Source organism: Anolis sagrei, chromosome 3 (assembly GCF_037176765.1).
Source record: "Anolis sagrei isolate rAnoSag1 chromosome 3, rAnoSag1.mat, whole genome shotgun sequence".
NCBI classification, from domain to species: Eukaryota; Metazoa; Chordata; class Lepidosauria; order Squamata; family Dactyloidae; genus Anolis; species Anolis sagrei.
Genome location: NC_090023.1, coordinates 73,576,867 through 73,599,497, shown reverse-complemented (window position 1 = coordinate 73,599,497; position 22,631 = coordinate 73,576,867). Strand labels below are relative to the sequence as shown.

Genomic DNA, 22,631 nt, shown 5'->3' with positions numbered 1-22,631 from the left:
GAGTTTGTACTGCCATTCCCATCTCATCCCCAGTTTAGTGTCAAGCAATCACTGGGTGTGATACTAGCAGTGGTCCAATGCTTGTCGCATTCACTGACACTGCCAGAGCAATGAAACAAATTGGAAGATAGGGATGGGGAAACAAAGAATCATTTTCTCCTTTCCCGCTTCCCTTCTCCAATCACAATGTTGTTTGGTTAATGTCAGTTGCTGCAACAAGTAGTAACAACTGGCAATTTTGCACCTGGTGGTTGATGCTAAACCAAGGATGTCAGGGAGAATGTAAGTGCTATCACTTGTCCCATCTGAACATAGTGGAACTGGGATAGCCATATGAACAGCTGTAGCTGCTTCTGAATAGGAACTGGCTTGACTTTTCATGCTGTCACAAAGTGAGGGTGAGCTCTGAAGCTTTGGGAAACCAGAGAATTCCACATCATGGCAAATGTCCTCTGTATCATATGGATGCCACAGAGTCCATTTACTCCCACCCCAACTCATTTGACCCATGGGCTCCTAGTTGTCAGAGCCAGAAGTCTGTCTGGCTTGGCTCCACTGCTTCAAGAGGGAGGGGCTTGGAAGTGGTTGATCAGACCTCCTCCCCAAGGAAACATCCACAGGCATCATGGATTATCTGTGAAGGCTTGCTGAGATGAGCAGCAACTGAGAATCTCTGGATAAAAAAGGTTCTGGGAGAAATAGCTATTTGGTAGCAGATAATGTTGTACTATGGTATTCATGTTCCAGACCTCAGCTTTGTTACCCCTGGGTTAGAATTCTGGACCTTAACTTTGTTCCTGCAACCCTGTTTTGGACCTTGGTGTATCTTGAAATCGTGAATCTAGACTCTGGACTGCCTTCCTGGTTTCATTTATGGACTAGAATTTTAGTTTGTGCCTTTGGACTTGCTTTAGGAACACTGATAAGTGAACTCTTGGTATCTGACTTTTAGGTTGCAACTCAAACTACTGCTTGGGCTTACTCCTGACCTGGCTGTGTAGTACTCTCTACATTAATTAGACTCTTGACCTATGTGCTGTAATTCAGTTTTGTTAGCCAGAAAGACTCAAGGCTTTAGTTTTTCATTCAAGTCAATTTGCTGTTGGCCCATCCTGTGTTCGTTAGATAAACCTCAGCCCTTGTGACCAGAAGAGTCCTGGCACATGATACTAATAGGCTTGGGCCTACAAGACTTGGGAGCTGGCACACAACAGTTCATTTAAATGCCTCTCCAGATTGCTCAATTATTGTTTCAATCCAGTTACGATGTTGTAGGCCCTGTTCAACAATATTTCATTTTTTTTAGTATCCTGTGCTTTCATGTTGAAATAATAAAAACAAATCAGTAAAATGAAATGTAGTTTCATAATGTTATCTAATCCAGATAATTTAGCAGCCTATTTTAAAAATTACCATGAATCTAAAATGGCATATCCGTAATTTCAAAGGGCTTGCATGTTTATTTCTCTCCATAAGACAGTTGCAATTTTTGTGATTAAATACACAGTACAGACATTTGCCACATTCATTTAATTGTCTTCATAAACTTTATCCTTACCATACTTAGACATTTTAATCCAACATTTTCTTGTTTATTCTCACAGCAATATAATTACCAGTCAGTGGGTACTACTACTGCTACTAACTCAATTTAATTTTCTGCTCTGTAGAGCTGGGAGAAATTAAGAATGTTACTACTACACAACCCTTGTTAGAGCTTGATGGTTTGGAAAAGTATACCAACTATAGCATTCAGGTGCTGGCATTCACACGAGCTGGAGATGGGGTCAGGAGTGAGCAGATTTTCACACGCACAAAAGAGGATGGTAAGTACTGGAATGTTTTTGATATCCATGTTGGAATAAAACCAGTGCTTTTTGATATTGTTTCCCTTGCTACAAAGGAATGTCAAGCTGAAGTTTCCTGCCCACGCACAGCTATCATTTCTACTAAGAATGTTGTGTACCTGAATATATTGTCTTCATGGTGGGTTTTTCAAATTATTATTACAAGTTGTGTTTTTGACTACAATTTCTAGCAGTCCAGCGACATAGACAATGTTCTAATCATAAATACTTAGAAGGTCCCTGATTGAAAAGCCTGATTACACATTACACAGAATGCTACAGAACAAACTCAACTTGCTCAATTTAGGACTAGCTTGATTTCTAATCAGATAAGCAAGGCACTATTATTTACACTAAAGCAGTCCAGTCAAAGCAAATTTCGCCATAGTCTGGAAGGATTGATTGGACTGAGTTTGATAGGACTGCGGAATGATATGAAGTTAAGCAGAAACAAGGAGCAAAACTGGCAATTAGAGCAGAGATGCTGGTTGGCATTTTCTTGTCTCAGCATTTTGGAGTGAGACAACCTTTCTGCTTAGACCATGGGATGTGATTTATTTTACAGGCAGATGATGTAATTAGTAAATAGGGGCTATACAGGAGATGAGGAAGGTAGACTCAAACCTCAAAAGAACTACATTTTAGACTAACTATATTTCTGACATTTATTATGATGTTAATTTTTGTTGGCTCTGTTTTAATATCTGCAAGTCACCTCACATCCCAGGTGAGGGAAAGACAAGGTAGTCAATAGTAATTGTAACAGTAACAAGAAGACGCCACCTCCCATAGCCCCCCAGGTTTTATGCCTTCCTGTGCAAAGGTGATGGGGAAGCCCTTTGCTTTCCTAATTCTCTTCCTTCCACTTTCAAGGAGCAGACCAAAGGAAAAGCTAGAAACAAATTCAATGTGCAAAAGACATTGCAGAAGCCTATTGATATCCCTTGGGTTAATTTTGATGCTTTATTTGAATCCTTTTCCCCAGAATAAATCAGATTTCTCCCCTCACCCCCAATTAATCTGGAGAGCTTTGGACAGTTCACAGCATCTCTATTTTACATGGCCATAATAGCTTGAAATAAGGGTTGTGCCCCCTCACCATCTGCCTCCTAATGTATGGCATTCCTATGTCCTGTTGTGATAATGCTGACAAGTGTTATTTTTCTTCTACTGACATTCTAGCACAGCTTGCTGTTTGACCTATCTGGGTTGGTTTTATTAATACTACCCTTTGTTCATTAGAAGTGCCTTTGGCATATTTCCGCCTGCTTGTTTGTCTCATTGGCTTGTGGCGCCTCCTGTTCTGGATGATAACAAGCCAATTCGTTATGGTGGCTTGGAAATGGAAGACCTTGCCTTGGTGTGCATGGATTTGCACTTAGATGCACTTTGGATGTCTTCCAGAGTTTCGCATTCAGTGTGCATGGTCTGCGAGCATCCTATTTTGCTTAATTTCACTATTAATATTTGGCATCGGTAGAGTATTTTCCTTAGAAAATTAGCAGCATAATGCATCCAAGCAAGGAGTGTCACTTCCATTTGGGGAACTTACCAAAGGATTAACTTAGTGCACAGTTCACGGTAGGAGAGCATCCAAATATAAGAAGCATAAAAATAGCAAAAGAAACAATGTTTTCCCTAATTCATGAAATAGGAGGAAACCCAAGAAGTGAGGCAAAGGCTCCATGTTCAAGTCATGATTTTAGACATGAGAGATCAAGCACTGTTCTTGTTAAGTTTATGTTCAAGTCAGTAAATGGTCAAAAGTGGTTTGCAGTTGCTTTCCTCTTTGTATTCCATAGTGGTCTGTGTTCCAAATAGTAACAAAGCCTAACTGTGCTTAATTTCTGTGATCAAATGGGTACCTTCAGGGTATTTTGGCAATTTCAATATATGTAAAAAAAATCCTATAAAGCAAAGGTTCATTTAAAGGACTACATTGTTTAGATCATTCTTCCATACATTTCACTGGAAAAAATGTTTCAATCCAAGATGTTCATAGTACAACAAGAATAACAACAGAAATTTCCTTGTATTTTTTAAAAATGAGTTTCATTTATCTCTGTTACATGAAGTTTTTTCTAAACTATAAATATATTTTACTGATTACCATATTGCTCCATCTGAGGATTTATTTTGCTAATTATTTACATTTAAGTGTAGAGAATTATTTTCTCCACAAAGTCTAGGTTTAAATTTTCATTTTCAGAGGCTATTGCATCTGATGATATGAGAGTTGAATGACAGCATTTATTAGAAATGATGCATTTTAAATTCCTTATTAAAACTATGATCCTGAATTCTGTAATAGAGAGGTCCATTGAGCTGGATCCACAGGTGATGCAAATCATTATATTCTAATAAATGACACTAATTTGCACATGTTGAAATCTAGCTAATGAATCCATTCATGAAGTTTTTCTTCTTGCTTGATGGGGCTTAGCTCAGTGTACATTGTCTATCTTCTGTACCTTGCTGTTCCAATTTGGTATATTTCCATCATTTATTTGAGAAATTTGAGATATTTCTTCATGAACTACCTGAGGGGTGTCTGCATAGCACATTTATAGCACTGTGATACTGCATTGGCCTTTGCCATTGTAAAAAGCTTCAGCTTCACAGATTGGGCCTTGTGATTTTCACTGATTTTTTTCCCCATTACTTGACCTCCATCACCTTTGTATCTGAAAACCTGTGTATAAGATTTGGGGGGCCCTCCAGAACAAAATTGATAACATATTGTAAGAGATCACAGAGTGCTACAATTGTGGCTTTCAAAAAAATTCACTGACATCGAATACAAAGCCAGACTTCATGTGCACACTCTTGCAATTTTTCATATTTCCCAGTCAATAAAGTTTTGAGTGAAGGAATTGCATGACTTGAACTGCATGCTGCCCCCTATCCTCCTGTCAATGTAGCTGCTGAGTGTGGATTCTGAGAGCTGTAAGCCAAAAAAGCAACAGATTCCAAGATCTGCATAGAGATAGGTCATCACTATAATTATGGTTTGCTTTGGTATAGCAATGGTATTTGCTACATGCACTAGGAAAAGTAGGGAAATACTAATTTAGAAATATACCATTAAAGAGCCTGTCCCATAATCTTGATCTAGTACCAGTTTTTTCCCCTGTCAGGGTGAAATTCCATGCATACTTACTTAGGAGGTGAATAAGCCAACTAAGTTTCCAAGAAAAGGACATTCCATAATTATGAGGCCCTCACATATATCCCTACATTAATGGAAATAATATAATTATACAGATTAATTATATATTCATGGAACAGAGCAGATAGGGTAGCTTGCCTTTCAACAGGGGCGGGGATGAGACCTGCTTTCACTCCACTCTTTCTGGATTAAACTAACCAGAACTTGTGCTGTCAAAGGTTTTCATGGCCAGAATTACTGGGTTGCTGTAAGTTTTTCGGACTGTGTGGCCATGTTCCAGAAGCATTCTCTTTTGATGTTTTGCCTGCATCTATGGCAAGCATTCTCAGAGGTTGTAAGGACTTGATACAGAGGTGGAGGGAGTAAGTAATCTATTGGAGCACTGGATTTTAACTGAACAGAGATAATTTATTGCCAATTTTTAAAGTAGATTGCTAATCTGAACTGGTTTCTGGGAATTGGCCATAACTGTCTTCTAAGGGCTATCATGCTGTATAATTCAATGAGCCTGTCTCAGTAACCATATGTGTTGTTGTTGCTTTCACAGTTCCAGGTCCTCCCGCTGGAGTGAAAGCAGCTGCGGCATCAGCTTCCACTGTGTTTGTTTCTTGGCTCCCTCCCATAAAACTGAATGGCGTCATCCGAAAGTACACTGTATTCTGCTCTCATCCATACCCCACAGTAAGTTTCTAAAAACTAAAGAATTTTAAAATTGGGACTCATAAAAATTATTGGAGCATGTTGTTTATAAAGGAAACACATCTCTTGTTTTCACCATAACTATTTCTAAACCTGATGTTGAGAGTAGAAAGTTTACAGGGGAAACAAAGAGCATAGTGCTGAAGTGTTGAAAATTCACTGTAGACTCCCTCCTATATAGTAATGCCTTATCTTCAGTGCTCCAGAATTCAATAAGCTATTTGGAAAACAAGTAGAAAACCCAACATGGTTTCCATTCCCATTCTTCTTCAAAGGGAAAGTTGTGGTTGTGAGTATGGAAGATTGCAACAGTGAGTCAGCATGGCATGACAGATTCAGGTGGCAGATGTTAGGGGGGCTCTTCCTATTTCTCCCAACCATTCTGCTTTTGTGGAGAAATTCTGTATGCAGCCCACAGGCACTAAACCAGCTAGTGTTTCAATAAGATCAATTTCTGTTCCACTGTGCTTTCATACATATAATAGAAGGGGTGCCATTTTGTCTCTTGCTTCAGTCAGCCAAGAATATCGGACCATGCCTGTGTTTATGACTGTTAATACTTGGAGCACTTAAACTTTGTATTATTATATCTGCAAGACAGTAGGTATTCTCAACAAATTTTATTGGAAGGTCAGTGAAGTACCTTGAACAATAATTAAAAAAAATGAGTTGGACAGCAGATGGGGTTAAGCCAGTAGAGAAGTGGTAACCTTCAAATTTGAAGTATTCATTGTGACTGTAATTAGGAAAAGATAGGTGGTAAATCATTATGTTCAATCAGCTTGTATGGAACCTCTGAATGTTCATTAGAAATTATAAGAATCTTGCAAATAGGTACAGTAGGTGCTCCCTATCCAAAGATTCTGCAGCCACGAATTCAACCATCCAGGTCTTCAATATATATATATATATATAGAAATCCAAAAAGCAGAGCTTGTTTTTGCCATTTTGTATGTATAATGGACAAAATTTTACTTGCGATTGTATATAATGGGACTTGTGTATCTACAGATTTGGCATTCATACAGGATCCTGGATTCAATCCCTAGCAGATATCAATGGTATCTTTTTAACTTTAAGCTAGTGTATTTCATTATTTTCCCCAGTTTCTGATTTCTGCTGCCAATCTTTCTCAACAGCAAAACCTGAAAGCTTCATCAGTATCTCATTCACTTACAAGCACAAGAACACCACTGAGTATTTATTTATTTATTTATTTGCTGCATTTGTTAACCGCCGCTCTCAGCCCTAGGGCGACTCGCGGCGGTGTACAACATATAAAAAACATATTTCACAATAAACTACAACGACAAAAACAACATATCACTAATACACTATCATCTAATTACACTAAAAATAATCCGCTTCGTCTTATCATAGAATCATAACCAATCTCGTAGTCTATATTCCATTCCAGTTGTCATTTCCAGTTACTGTAGCATTTAGTTAAATGCCTTCTCGAATAGCCATGTCTTCAGGCTCTTCCGGAAGGACATAATGGAGTAGCCATGTCAGGATAAAACCAAGCTACCTTATCCTTTCTTTGTGGAAGGCCTTTGGTTGGGTTAATTGTACATAGCAGAATACAATTATTGATAAGTATAGGTACTTATGCATAATTGTATTTAATTGGGTTGTCTGCTTGAGAGGAATGTAATGAAATTAAGCATTTTTGCCATTATCCTGATAGTTTACTCATGATCAGCCTTGTAAGAATACAGATTTTATATTACTTCTATACAAAAGTTATATGTTTTGAATAAATGTTTAATAAAATTGAGTTAGAATTATTATTGACTAGGCATGTTTGCTGTGTTTGGTAGCACAGTGCAAGATCCTTTTTTGAAAAGGGGTTGATAAAATCAATTTGATAATTATGATTTCAACCCAGATGATCTGATGGCTTTAAAATATAAGTGAACTGCCTACTGTTTGTAAAATACAAAGTTATACCTGATGCATTAGTATCCAAAGAGTGGATGTAATAATGTTGATCCACATACATGAATAATGTTGTATGGAGATCTTGATTTGGCTCGCTTCAATATACCCACCAGATGGCACTCGTGCCTCTGTCTACTCTAGGTCCCTGACTGCAGTGTATTATTTTCCCTTCCTATTTCTTTAGTGAAATACTTGGCAGTATCACAGAGAGATTATCCACTCTAGGGTACATTCAGTAACTGGATTTTTTTTCCCCAAGCTCATATTCTTATTATATTTCCCTCCCTGTGGTGTTAAGCTCGTTTTCATGGCTTATACATTTTACCAACAAACATGTTTTGATCTGCTTTCAATGCCATACAAGTTTGATTATTTTTGTCCAAGTTTATAATTCAGTTTGGCTGGATATCATTTATCTTCACAGTAGGACAAACATACTAACATATATCAATCACATTTGACTGGAATTGCACTGTGGAACTACCTGGGTTGTTCCTTTAGCATCTTTGTGTAGTCATTACTACGGCCATAAAGAAAAGTATAATTTTGCCATCACGCCACTAGGGACTGCTCTAACACTAATCTGAGAACCCAAAACATAACCCATGTATCTAAAGCTGCATCTGCTTTTGATGCTCATCAGAACTTAAGTGGGTCACTGCAAGCCCCTTCGTGACAGTTGAGTGACACACCAATGTTTCCAGTTTATTCAGGCTTTATACAATAGTGTTCCAAGATTCCCATCAAAATACCAAAGGGAGGACAGAAGAATCTCAGTAATCTTGTTTAGAAAAGTCAACAATAAATCAGTTTTTAAAACTGGCATTATATTCAAGATAAACATTCTGAACTATGATTTTATTATACATTATACATTATTATTATTATTATTATTATTATTATTATTATTATTAAAATATCATTTTGATAGGCTGAACTTTCTCCATTTGTAGTCCTTATAAAGTAATCAAAATTTTTAACATCAGAGTTTTTGATGCTGAAAAAAAGGCTTCCATTAATGTGTCAGAAGCCAAATTATAAACAGAATATAGAGATGCATTGGAAATTGCACACTAAAATCAGTGATTAAAAATAACTGCCAATAATGTTTTTTTTCCCCCTTGGGCAGCTATGTGTATGTGAGATGATAAGTGACAGACTAAAATAACTAATGCAATCTGTACATGAAAGGCAGTAAAAAAAAACTGAGATAGAGGGAATTGTGACCTAAATGACACACCTGGAAATATGCATCTTATGTTTCTGATGTTAGGGGGTGGAAATAATAATAATGATAATAATAATAATAATAATAATAATAATAATCTTTATTTGCATCTTGCCCCATCTCCCCAGGGGGACTCAGAGCAGCTCAGAACAGTGTAACATTGCAAACAATAAACAGTAATAAGACTAACAATCAATTAGATCAGTAAAAAAAACAACAATACAAAATCGATATGGAAGTAATGTAAGACATATTAAACTGACACAAAAATTATCCTCCATAAATAAAGTGATTCATAAGACCAATAAAATCTAGTTAAAATTAATCCCCCCAAGACCCATCCTGGAGAGCTGGCCCAGAAGGATACCATGATCAATGGTATTGAAAGCTGCTGCAAGATCCAAGAGGACCAACAGGGACACACTCCCCCTGTCTATTCTCTGCAGAGGTCATCCACCAATACAACCAATGCTGTCTCCATCCTGTGACCAGGTGTAAATCCAGACTGTGATGGGTCAAGATAATCGGTTTCATTCAAGAAACCCTGAAGTTGAGTAGCCACCACCTACTCCAGAACCTTGCCCAGGAAGGGGAGATTGGAAATAGGTGGATAATTGTTTAATATCAAAGGGTCCAGGGATGATTTTTTCAAAATGGGTCCTATGATCACCTTCTTCAGGCATGTTGGAATTTTGCCCTGTCCTAACAAGGCATTAACAATCCCCGTAATCCATTCAGCCAATCCCTTTCTGTCTTGGTTAATAAGCCAGGACAGGCAAGGGTCTAGAGCACATGTGGTAGCCCTCACAGAATCTTGTCCACGTCATCAGGCCGAACAAACTGAAAAAAATCCATTAAAATAGGACAGACAGATGCTTTAGGTACATCTATTAGTACTACAAGTATGCTGGTGTCTAAGTCAGAGTGGATCAGATTGACTTTGTCTGCGAAATGATGGGAGAAATTGCCACATTGAGCTGCTGAGTGGTCAGAGTTGCCATCCTAAGACTTAGGGTGAAGGAGCCCTCTGACTGCTCGAAACAGCTCTGCTTATTAGTTGCAGGTGCAGGGCAGGCAGTTGAGTGAGCTTTTTTGGCTGCCTTCATTGCCATAAAGTAGGCCCTAAGTGAGGCTCTAGCACAGTGGTTCTCAACCTGTGGGTCCCCAGGTGTTTTGGCCTACAACTCCCAGAAATCCCAGCCAGTTTGCCAACTGTTACGATTTCTGGGAGTTGAAGGCCAAAACATCTGGGGGCCCACAGGCTGAGAACCACTGCTCTAGCACATGCTTGGTCAAATTAATCCTATGTCTTCCACCAGCAGTACTCTAGCCTCCATCTTGCTTGCATCATCACCATCAGCTCCCTGTTAAACCAAGGAGCTGGATTGGCTTTGCTCCATGGCAGAGGACATTCAGGGGCAATTGTGTCCACCACCCTGGTCATCTCCATGTTCCAGAAGTCAATCAGGGATTTGACAAGATCGTCTGTCACCATGACAGGAAAATCCCCAAGAGACATCCACCTGGATCCATAAGTCTCTTGGGGCGCACCATATTAATTAGTCCCCCACCCCTGTGGAGATTAGGAGTCATAGTCAGTATAAACCTGATCTGGTAGTGATCGGTTCATGACAATGGAACAATAGAAAACTCCTTCACTCTGACACCCTCAATCCCCAACTGGATTTAAAAAACCAGGTCCAAAGTGTGTCCAGCTACATGTGTGGGCCCAGGAATGATTTGGGACATCCCCATGGTTGTCATGATGGCCATGAAGTCTTGAGACCACCTTGCTCCCAATAAGGTGGTCTCAGCATGGACATTGAAGTCCCAAAGCACAATTAGCTCCCGAGACTCCAATGCCAGGCCTGAGACTACCCCTGCCAGCTCAGGCAGGGAAACTTGTGCAGCAGGTGGTAAACAAGCAGAATCCTTAATTTGTTCTGGTTACCCACCCTGAGATAGACACATTCAAACCTGGGTGATTGTGGGATGGAGCACCTGACCAGGGAGATGGATTCCCGATAGACTAGTACACAGGACTAACATGTTAGTCCTCAAAACATGCTGCAAAAACATCCATGAAAATGCTTGGAATGTAATATAAATTTACACAGTGTGAGTGGTCTAGAATTCATAGCTAAAATATTCATCAAGACCCTGTGTGGAAGCCATACCTCTGGCGTGTATCTATTATATATCTCTTTGTGCAACTGTCCTAAACTCTACTTTTCAGTGTGGGAGCTGCTACCCAAGACAGCCGTTTCTGTCAATACCACATTTCTTGGGATACAAGTCTTTGTTAACTTTGTTTTCAAAGCTACCCAAAAGGAATTTTAGCAATATACCAGTGTGAGAAAAACTTCAAAAACTCAAAAACTATTCATAATTTAGGAATTGATTCTATACAAAATTCACATTTGGTATTTTGCACAGAAAGCCTTTCTCATGCAGAAAACATTTTAAGCACAGGAAATTATGTTTCTTCTATAGAAAGAACTGTCCAAAATAATTACAAAGACTAATCAATCCAGGATTCTTCATGCTAGTTTTGCTGAAATTGAGAGGAAAAAAAATCAGACTGTTTTTCAGTATTTTAAAATATTTTCCCATTCTTAGTGGAGTGCAGGGAGAGCATCCTGCTATTTTCCTTCAGCAGAATGCACTACAACAGTCACCCTTAGAGAATTCAAGGAGTTGTAAGGAGATCACCAATGATGATGATACTGCTGTGTCTAGCTAAAGAAATATAGCTTACTACATCTTTGCTTTTTTCTTTATAGAAATGGAAATGACCACACTGGGGTGCAGTCACACTGAAAAGGTGTTTTAGGGTATTAAATCACTGTGTGTTTCAAAGGAATTCTGACTATCAAAATACTGGGTTACAGTAAAATTATGTTTGATTTATCCTATCATTCACTAACAGAATGTGAGCCATTAATTGTGCCTTTACACTTTTCTGTTGGTAGATACAAGGTTCAAAATCATAAATCTGCATTGTCATGTGTAATTTGAGCTTTGCAAAACAGATAACCAAATGGATCAATGGTGCCATCCCTTTACTTACCATCATTTGTCGCAAATCACAGCCATACCAAATTGATAGTCATTAAAACTTTTTAAAATGCTTTTTCAAAGGAATTTGGTATTCTAAATCCAGAAAAAAGACCATCACATGTGGTTTTTGACAACTTCCATTGTTGTAAGATGTGACTAAATTAAATTAGTATTAAAATCAATAATAAAATTATGAAAGAACTGTGTGCAGTACATTTTTATTCTGCTCTCCAAATCCAAATCTGAAAAAAGATATTTCATTGCAGGCCTGTGTTATGAGCAAGTGCTCAGATAAATTTATCATTCTGCCAGGATAGTGAGTTCTTTAAAGTCACCACAGATTGGGTTTATCAATTATAGGGTTTTGGGGGAAAAAAACCTGTTAAAGGGTGTGGGTGTGGGTGCGTTTAACATTTTTCACACAGAAGATGGAATTAGCTCCTTTTAATCAACAGATTGCAACTGATTAGCAACTTTAAAATCTATTACTGCAGTTATCAATCTGTCTGAATTGATGTCCAAAAATTACACTCTTCTTTTGCTTTTTTTATTTTTCTCCTATATGTGTATTGTTCACTTTAGTTTGGAAATATTTGTCTCTCCTGTCACAGGTAATCAGCGAGTTTGAAGCTTCTCCTGACTCGTTTTCCTACAGAATCCCAAATTTGAGTCGCAATCGACAGTACAGTGTCTGGGTAGTGGCTGTGACCGCTGCAGGAAGAGGCAACATCAGTGAAATTATTACCGTGGAACCATTAGCTAAAGGTAAGTAAACTGGTTAAAATGAGTTGCATGCAGCTTTAAGGGAATTAACTGAATTCAGAGAGAACAAAAAGCCAGCAATATGTTGTTTGCAAGACAGAAATAACTATTTGTAGATCATGCTGGGTTGCAATTCACTGAATTGAGCTTCCAACTAACATACCTTCCAACTGTCACAATTTGGCACAGAAAATCTCAATTAATTGTTTCACTTTTTCAGCAACTTTTTGAATGTTCCAATATTGTCTGTGTTATTAGCTCAGCAGGCGGAAGGGGAGAGGAGGGGGCAGAATCTTGTTTTTTTCCTGTGTAAATGTAGGCAAAAGCAAACTGCTGCAGCCTCTCATAGTTAGTTTCTCAATAACTTTTGCCATCTTGATTACACTCGGAGGTTTCTTGGTCACATATGTCCTGATTTTTATCTGTGAAGTATAGGAGGTTATGTAGTAAAGACACAGCTGTACACTGTGCATTGCACCTCTGAGCAAAAATATTATTATTGTTCTAAATGTGTGGGAGTAAAGGTCCAGAAAATAATGTTTGGGTGACAATAGTTTCAGTACAACAGCCTAATAAACCACTAAATATTAAGAGGAAAGATGTAGAGTCCTTTATGGTCTGTTTTAGCTAATGGTTTATGGTTTTATGTTACTTTGTATATTTTCATGATGTTGTGAGTCACCTTGGGTCCAATGGGAGAAAGGTGGCATAGAAATTCCCTATAATAATAATGCCCCTGAATTCCTTCTTAAGATAAAGAACTCAAGCAGACATGTTCTAAGATTTAGATAAAATTCCAAATGATGTTCTTTGAAAGGAAAATACAGATCAAGCTTTCATGGTTGCAGGCAACCATCTGAATGTAAATCAACTACCTTTATTGGTATAGAGTTGAATACTTTACCTTGAAACAGAAACAAGCAGGTTCCTTTTGAAGCACTTTAGAACTGTCAAGAGCCTTGTGCTTCAGGTCCCTGATTAGTATCTGAAAGCAATTTCAAGTAATTTCATTAGCTGGGCTTCATTTACTTCTCTTCCTTTTGATCAACTGAACTTATTTTTCTGACGTTAATTTTTTTTTAACTAGAGCAAATTCCCTCAATAATCTGAGGCTTCTCTTGATGACTCTATGAGTAGTGTGATTTCAGGGGAATCATATAGCATGATGCACAATATATTTCTTCATTCCTTTCCTTCTTTTATACATTCCAACAACTCATAGCAGCCTTATAGAGCAATTTTTCCTTTACTCTTCACAAGCTGTTTTCTGCAATGCCTTTTGAATATTATTTGGATGGGATAAAAAACAGCTGAGATTAAACATTCTGGTTACGTTTGATGCTCATGCCTCTTTCTCATGTTTTCCTAATTGGTATAAGATGGATTCTCGCCCTGTAGTCTGTTCTTGCTTATTAGCTGTTGTTTCTAATTTGCATACTTGACTGAAGTATGGCATAACTGACAATTTGATCCTGAGTGGTGTTCTGTTCTAAATTTAGCTCATTGCTTATTGATGTCTGTGAAGAGTAATAATTGTTTTATTGAACAGATTAAAAGGATAAAACGTGTGTGAAATCTATCCCCTCTTGCAAACGCAAAGTTGTACATGACAAAATCTGTACTAGTATTTTATTGAGTTACTAAACCTTGTTCTTGGACTTCAGCCAAGCATATTATTTTTATTGAATAATAATGTGTGTACATGCATGCCAGCTTCTATATTCCATGGTACTAAATATCCTTTTGTGAAGTTTATTTGGGCCTATTATTATCAAAAATGTTTATATATGTGTATAGTTTATTTATATCCCTGCATTGAATGTTTGCCACTTATATGTTGTGCTCTGCCCTGAGTCTCCTTCAGGGTGAGAAGGGTGGAATATAAATGCTTTAAATAAATAAATAAATAAATAAATAAAAATGATTGGGTACATATGGCATTGTACCAGAAAACAGTAGGGGAAAATTGAGTCAGGATTACATAGAAAACTGGAAGAAGGGGTACCTTTTTCCATTCATTCATTAGTTTGACTGTATTTGTTATATTTTGAAGCACTTCAAGTTTCTTATTACTTATTTATTTGCTTCATTTATACCTCACCTGTAGGGGACTCAGGGCAGCTTACAACTCTGACAAGATTCAGTGGCACTTAAAACATAACAATAAAATATATCCCATCAACTAAAAACAATTAAAACAGTTGAAAAAATAAAACACACAGAACAATAAACAGATTAAAATATAAAGTGCATGATTCAATTCATCCATAATCGTTGCTCATAATCCTTATTCAGACTGTGTCGAAATCTCTAATAACTTAATAAGGTATTACAAAGTTGGGTCCTTAACTTTTTTTCTAAAAGTCAGAAGAGATGGGGCCTGCCTGATGTTGCTGAGGAGGAAGTTCCACAGCTGGGGCGCCACCAATGAGAAGGCCCTGTCTCTCATTCCCACCAATCATGCTTGCAAAGGGGGTGGGACCGAAAGCAGGGCCTCCCCAGCCAATCATAAAGCTCTTATTGGCTCATAGGAGGAAATGAGTTCGGACAGATAAATTGGGCCAGAACCATTTAGGACTTTATAGGCCAAGACCAGCACTTTGAATTGGGCTTGGTAGCAAACTGGCAGCCAGCGGAGCTGACAAAACAGAGGTGTAGTATATGCCCTGTACGCTGCTCCAATTAGGAATCTGGCTACCACTTATTGGACTAATTGAAGCTTCTGGACCATCTTCAAAAGTGACTCTATGTAGAGCATGTTGCAGAGTCTAATATTACACGTTGCAGAGTGTAATAAAAGCATAGACCACCGTGGCCTAGTCTGACTTCCCAAAGTACAACTGGCACACAAGTTTTAATTGTGTGAATGTTCCTTCTGACCTGAATACGAAAAAACCCTGAAACAATTGGTAAAACAATTGGTAAAATCAAATTCTTACCAATGTGTACCCCTATGTTAAAGAAAAATTGCTTTTCCCAACAGGAGAAAGACAATTTTACACCCATTAATTGAAGTGGGCTTTAAAAGAAAATAATGTGACAATCTATGACACCACAACTATAGTGATTTTAAGAATTTAATGTTTAAAGACTTGGTAATACAAGGATTGCTTTGTCCATTCACATGTCACCCATACTCATTTTTTTTTAAAAAAAAATCAATTTCTTGTCATCCTGAATGTGGAGAAATTTGCTAATTTTTGCCATTACTTATCCAAACCAAATAGAAATGAAATTCCCACCCATTCATATCTTTAGTTCAGGTGGAACAGTATAAATACAGCTCAGTGTACTGAGAAGGAGAAGATTGATGATCCTTAAGAGTTCAAAAATTCAATAATAATAAAATACCAGTGTGTTCTGCAGAAAAAAAGTTATACATGTTAAAAAGAACATCATACATAATTCATACTTATGCTTGCTCTCTTTTGGATTCAGATGATATATTTCTTCCATGAAAGACAATGCGTTAGTGAAGGGAAAAAAAACCTTGTGTTTCTATAGTGAAAGAAAAAATGCTGATCCCAACATATTTGAAAAAAAATCTTTTCTAAGGGTCATTTTGATAAGCCATTTTAAACCTTTCCTCACAGCCTTCACTAGAGTTGGGGAATAATTTTGTTCCCCTTTTGTTCACATTTTGATGTGAACTCCCCAGACTTGTACCTTCTGTATTAGTAGTGTGAAATGCCAAAAATCCATTTTGTATCTAATTACAAAATTCAGGTGACCCTCATTTTGTTTCTAAAGTGTTTTGAAAATTTGTAAGGGGTCCATTTCATTTCTAATATGAAATTTTTATTATTTCGTTCTGTTATTTGCCCATTTGCACCAATGGGAACACTTTCTTACGAAAATTAATGAACTTACAAAAACATCATAAGTGGGTGTTTTGATTCATTTGCATTGGGGAGGTGTGGCTCTGGCTTCATAAGTTGGGTTGTAAGTATGGATTTACTGAAACACTTACAACCCATGTCCATTTTTTTGCCCTAGTAGTTAATCTAGAACATTCATTCTACACTTTTCTCAAAAAATGCTGTTGTCTTCTAAACAAAAATGCATACAAAATTATGTATATTAAGATAAAGTGTATGCAAAAATGTGCATGTTAGAGAAAATGACAGAGAACTGTGAAACACAATGTAAACTCAGCTGGGAGTCTTTATGGCTAAAGAGCAACTTATAAATACTTTAAATAATAAATAAGAACCATTTGCAACTGTTGTTAGAAAATGTGTATATTAGGTTGAGTTGGATACCAGAATGTATGCATTGTATTAGGAAAGATGCATGCAATAGTTGGACTGGTGCAGTGAATTGAATACTGTTGAATCCTAAGATTCAGAATGTATGGTACCAGATACTTCCTTATGGACTATCTTGAAGTGGGGGTGTGGGGTGTGTGGGAAAAGGAACAATTCCTTCCCCCTGCTTCCCAAATGTGATGGACTCACCACAATGCACTATAATCCTATGGTCCTGAAATTCTTCCTGGTTTATGTTTTGTGTGACATTGGAAAATCTTAACTGCATTACCAATTGTGTTGAAGTTGTTGCCTATGAAATGAGCTTGACAGCTTTGAACTTTGAATCTTTTTTTTAAAAAAAAAGCTCCATTAAATATGAAAGATCTATTTTTACAGCTCTTGTCATGCAGATTATGCCACATTTACATTTTGCTGTAGACTCTTTCCCGTGGGTTTCATTAGTAATTGCCCACTTATTTCTTATTAGCTATAATGGAATTCCACCCTTCAGCAACATTTTAGCAACACTGCAATGCTGTGAGATCCAATGAGGCTGAAAGAGGACAACAATTTTGGACCTATGTGGGAAATTCCATAGGTAGCTCTAAGGCTTGGACCATACCTAGCAATACTAGCTATAACATGAGATCTGTTCATTTGCATGGTCTGACAACATATTCCTACAACAGTAATATGTTCAATATAACAGCTGAAGACACTGACTTTTCTGTCATTACTTTAGGAATAAGGTAAATATATATTATATGATTCTAGGAAAATGAAAGGAAATGATGTGACACTCTTCCTCAGAGGTTAGAGTGTTGCATATTCTCTAGAAATACAGGAAACCACAAACTTCAGGCTTAATGTTGGGCATTAAATTGCCTTTCAACATTTAGCAGCTCAGAATAAGAGAGAACAACCAAGTCTATGCCATACATTTTGAATCGGAATTGACATCCACTGCACTACAAGAAAGAATTCATGGTAGAATTGAGCTTTTTTTTAAAAAAAAAAAACCTTTCTAATGGTTTAAAATTCATTTTACTCAGTACAGGGTATCTTGTGCTTGCAAAGCTATAATATCTTTTTGGAAAGGCTTGCCATAGCCATATTATTTCAATCAAATTAAGCACATGTAATAACATTTTAATTAAATTTCAATAGTTAGCCTAGAATATTAGAATGCATAAAATTGTGCATTGCATATGACTCCAAACTGATTCTTTCAGTGGGTTGTTGTAGTTTTTTCGGGCTATATGGCCATGGTCTAGAGGCATTCTCTCCTGACGTTTCGCCTGCATCTATGGCAAGCATCCTCAGATGCTTGCCATAGATGCAGTTGGAACTAGGAAAAAGGGTTTATATATCTGTGGAATGACCAGGGTGAGACAAAGGACTCTTGTCTGCTGGAGCTAGGTGTGAATGTTTCAACTGACCACCTTGATTAGCATATAATGGCCTGACAGTGCCTCGAGGAAACTTTTGTTGAGAGGTGATTAGATGTCCTTGTTTGTTTCCTCTCTGTTGTTGTGCTGTTGTATTTTTAGATTTTTTTAATACTGCTAGCCAGATTTTGTTCATTTTCATGGTTTCCTCCTTTCTGTTGAAATTGTCCACATGCTTGTGGATTTCAATGGCTTCTCTGTGTAGTCTGATATGGTGGTTGTGAGAGTGGTCCAGCATTTCTGTGTTCTCAAATAAAATGCTGTGTCCAGGCTGGTTCATCAGGTGCTCTGCTATGGCTGATTTCTCTGGTTGAAGTAGTCTGCAGTGCCTTGATTCGTGTTTCATGTTCCTTGATTCGTGTTTCATGTTCCTTGATTCGTGTTTGGGCGCTGCGTTTGGTGGTCCCTATGTAGACTTGTCCACAGCTGCATGGTACCCGGTAGATTCCTGCAGAAGTGAGAGAATCCCCAAGAAAATGAACAAAATCTGGCTACCAGATTTATAACAACCCAGTGATTCCGGCCATGAAAGCCTTCGACAATACATTGCTTCATTCAGTCATGATATTTTAATCATTTTAATGATATTTTAGGCACTGATATGAGTCTTTAGCAGTGATAGAACAAGGTGGACAAGTAGTAGAAGTGCAGGCCATGAAATCACTTTTCAACACACTGGAAGAAAAAATGCATCATTGCCAGTTACCATTGGGGAGAATTTTCAGGCTCATTTGTTGGCTTTGGGAAGTTGTTCACCACAATTGTAGCCAATTTCAGATCAATTTGACTTGTTTGGAAGGGGGGGGGGGATTTTAATTTCCCAGATGATTACTTAGCAATATATGACTATGTTTATGTATTTTTATGTGGTAAATACACCTACGGGTACCCTGATTTAAAAGCCAATTATCTTAATGCCCTTGGCTGGGAATGTCTCAATTGTCCACACTTGTCTCACTTGTGACAGTTACTTGAAGAGCCACAAACTGTAATGAAAATTCTCTCATGCACACAGGCACCTCCTCAGAAATGATAAGTTTTATTTTCTCCCACATTTGAATTTTATGAATTGTAAATGGTGTGAGTTCTGAAAAAAAGAAAGAAGCTGAAATAAAATTCTCATCCATCTGTATTGAAGACTTTCTGTGCCTGGAGGAAAGCCAAGAAGCGTAAGCTTCCAAGTCTTTCTCACTCTAGCCTCAGTTTCACCACTAGAATACTCCAATGTTACTTAATCTTTTGTCAGATGTCATTTCTTCACTCATTATGATCTAAAGTTCCTGGCAGTTCAAAAGTTTGCATTATTTTTACTTTAATGATCACATTAAACTGTGGGCTGATTCAAGTGTCAAAATCTGTCTTGTCTTAGGGGCTTCTTCCATCACTATAGAAAAGGAGATGTTGACATTTTCCTCAATCAGCCCTTCCCTTGTCAAAGTAGAGAAAATAGAGATCTAAGAAACAAATTACTCTGCTTATGATGAACTTGGGTAGCTTTGCCACTTGTCAAACATTAAAAGAAGGTGTTTATTTATACAGATTTACTGGAGGTGAAAAGTAAGCCACAACAATAGAGGAAGCGTGGGCTCCACATCCATGAATACAATCAACTGCAGATTAATGTGCACTATATTATTATGGTAGTAACATGAAAGCAGACATGCTGAAGTGTGTCAAATTCATGTTGCTGCCATTAAATAATACAGGGCATGATGGTTCACATTTTTTATATCTGTACAGGATCCCAGAACACGTAAGAACAACTGACTGTTCTATTGTTCATAGTGTAAGTCACACAAAACCACATGTTTTCAAAGAGAGAAGAATGGGGCAAAGAGAACTTGGGATCAAACCTAGGAAAGCATACATTCTTAGACTACAACTCCCATAAAGCCCATGTCCATTTCGGGAAATGTGATTCCAAAAAAATAACTTTTCAAGGTTCTGGTGAGAAACATTGAGTATTTCCAACTTTCTTACACCATTCTATAGAATCTTAAGATATATAGAAGGGAGTGAGGTTGGAAACATAGAGGAAAGTTATCAGGAAGGTATGCCACCAGTAATGACAGAGGTGTGTTTCTGGGCTTTAATTCTTTAACAGGAACTAAGGCCCCAGCAGTAGTAATAATATGGGGAAAAGACAAATAGGTTCCTACATCACAAAAAGAGAACAATGTGACATGCTTTGCCAAATGTTTCATTCAGAATTTAACATGATGCACCCATGAAATGAAATAACCAGATCAGATAACACTTGCTTAAATAAAAACATTTTGAATCTTCTAGGGATCACTTGAAATCTTCTAAAATATACCCTGGGGTTATGTTTCCTTTCTTTCAACAGCATTCATGAGCATCCTGGGCTGCATTTGGCCCATGGGCTTCAAGTTTGACAAGTCTGCTTTAAGACATTGTTTAGCACAAACACACTGCTGTAACCCAGCAACCTCATTCACAATCCTTTTATGCAAAATCTCTCTGCTGTCTTGAGAATCCCTCCTCCTTGTAATTTAGGTTGAAATTAATTACTTTTATAAAAACATAACCAGAAGGATATTCACTATTGTTTTCAATATTCAGTTCCTTCTGGGTCCCCCCCCCCCCCCCCCGTGAAGAATATGTCACCATATCATTCTCCATTTTAACTCTTCTCTGTTTTATTCTTCAGCTCCAGCCAGAATTCTGACGTTCAGTGGCACAGTGACAACCCCATGGATGAAGGACATTAGCCTCCCATGTAAAGCTGTTGGGGATCCTGTACCTACAGTTAAATGGATGAAAGAAAGGTAACCAGCAACGATGTGTGTATCTTGCATAATGATCTTTGCCCATTTGTTGATACAAGGGAGGCCCACTCCAGAATGGGGGAGTTTTTCTCCCCTTCAGAAATGTTTATACTGCCATTCTGCAAGTTAAAGTGTTGGGAGGTACTTTTAATTTCAGCAATGGAAAAAAAGTTGAAGGAACTCTTTCCCTGTCTCGAACCCTAATCTTCCAGCAGTAGGGCTGAACCTGAGAATTTTCTAGCTCTTTAATACATGGGTGGTAGGGAAAACAGACAGTTTTGAAGAATGTAAAAGGAAAAAGATTGTCATTTTCTTTACTTCCTCTGCAAATTGCTGAACTCGTGGTATGCCTCCTTCCTCTTCAATCCCTTCCTCAGTACGTTTTAATAGGAGCATGCACATCTTTCCCTGCCCAAAGTCTTCCTGACTTTTCCTTGGGGTTATTTTTGCTTTTGTGGTTGTTCTCATTGTGCTTACATTGAGTGTTTCAGTTGTTCAAACTTTCCAGGGCTAGTGAATCTTAGTCTTCTCATGGTGAATATGAGTCTCTTCCATGCTTCACAATAATGTAAAATGTGTTAAGTGTTGCTCTATACTATATTTTAGCAGCAAGGAGTTGCAATATAGATTCAAAACAGTAAGTGGCAGTAGGACGGCTCCTGCATTTCCATTTGGTTTTCATCTATAAGCCAAAAAGAATTAGAAAGTCAGATCAAAGTGGTTAATCTAGCTGAAAACCTGCTTTACATGTAAAATGTCCCACACTCAGGCCCTGATGTCTCCCCTGTTTCCTCTCCGGGCCCTTCCAGACAGTGCTCAAAATGCGGGGCTTTTCTGGCCTTTACCAGATGCATCTAAATAATGCCTCTGGTAAAACAGAATTAATTTGGGACAAAGCAGGTAAACCCTGCTTTGTCTCAAATTAATTTGATACTCCATGATACTTCCTGAAAGGCTCAGGTCTAATGGGGTCAATCCCCATTGTCAACGCACACCTTTTGGGTTCCTGGAACCCAAAGGTGTGAGATGGCACCCCCTCCCCCAAGCCTCAAATTTAGACCCTAAAACTTACTGGAAAGCAGCTGGCAGGCACAAAGCCTGCTTGTAAATTTCTCCTGGCCAGCTAAAATGGTGCCTGAGGAGAAGGGGAGGAGTGGATAAGGGATTTCCTCATTCCCCTTCTCTTCTCCTCTGGCACCATTATAGCTTGCCAGGAGAACTTTACAAGCAGTTGGCAGGCTCTGTACCCGCCAGCTGCTTTCCAATAAGTTTTAGGGTCTAAATTTGGAGTTTTCAGGTAGCTGGCTGCCATCCTCATTACAATCGGGATAGCATCTGGCCACCCAGGAGGGAAAATCCGGGGTTTGAGGTGGGCTATGGGGACTCCAATGTGGGAAAAATGGGCTACTTTGACCTATTTTTGCCTACATTTTCC

General features: G+C 38.0%; 1 protein-coding gene across 5 annotated transcripts in view; it reads left to right on the top strand.

Moving 5' to 3' along the window:
• Positions 1-22,631, top strand: part of DSCAM (DS cell adhesion molecule) — a 396,804-nt gene that overhangs the window by 306,421 nt on the left and 67,752 nt on the right. For all 5 annotated transcript variants that reach the window (XM_060770299.2, XM_060770298.2, XM_060770300.2 and 2 more), the window contains exons 19-22: positions 1,671-1,826; positions 5,564-5,697; positions 12,559-12,712; positions 21,079-21,196. In XM_060770299.2, coding sequence (XP_060626282.2) covers positions 1,671-1,826; positions 5,564-5,697; positions 12,559-12,712; positions 21,079-21,196 — 562 coding nt within the window. The remainder of the gene's footprint in view (positions 1-1,670; positions 1,827-5,563; positions 5,698-12,558; positions 12,713-21,078; positions 21,197-22,631) is intronic.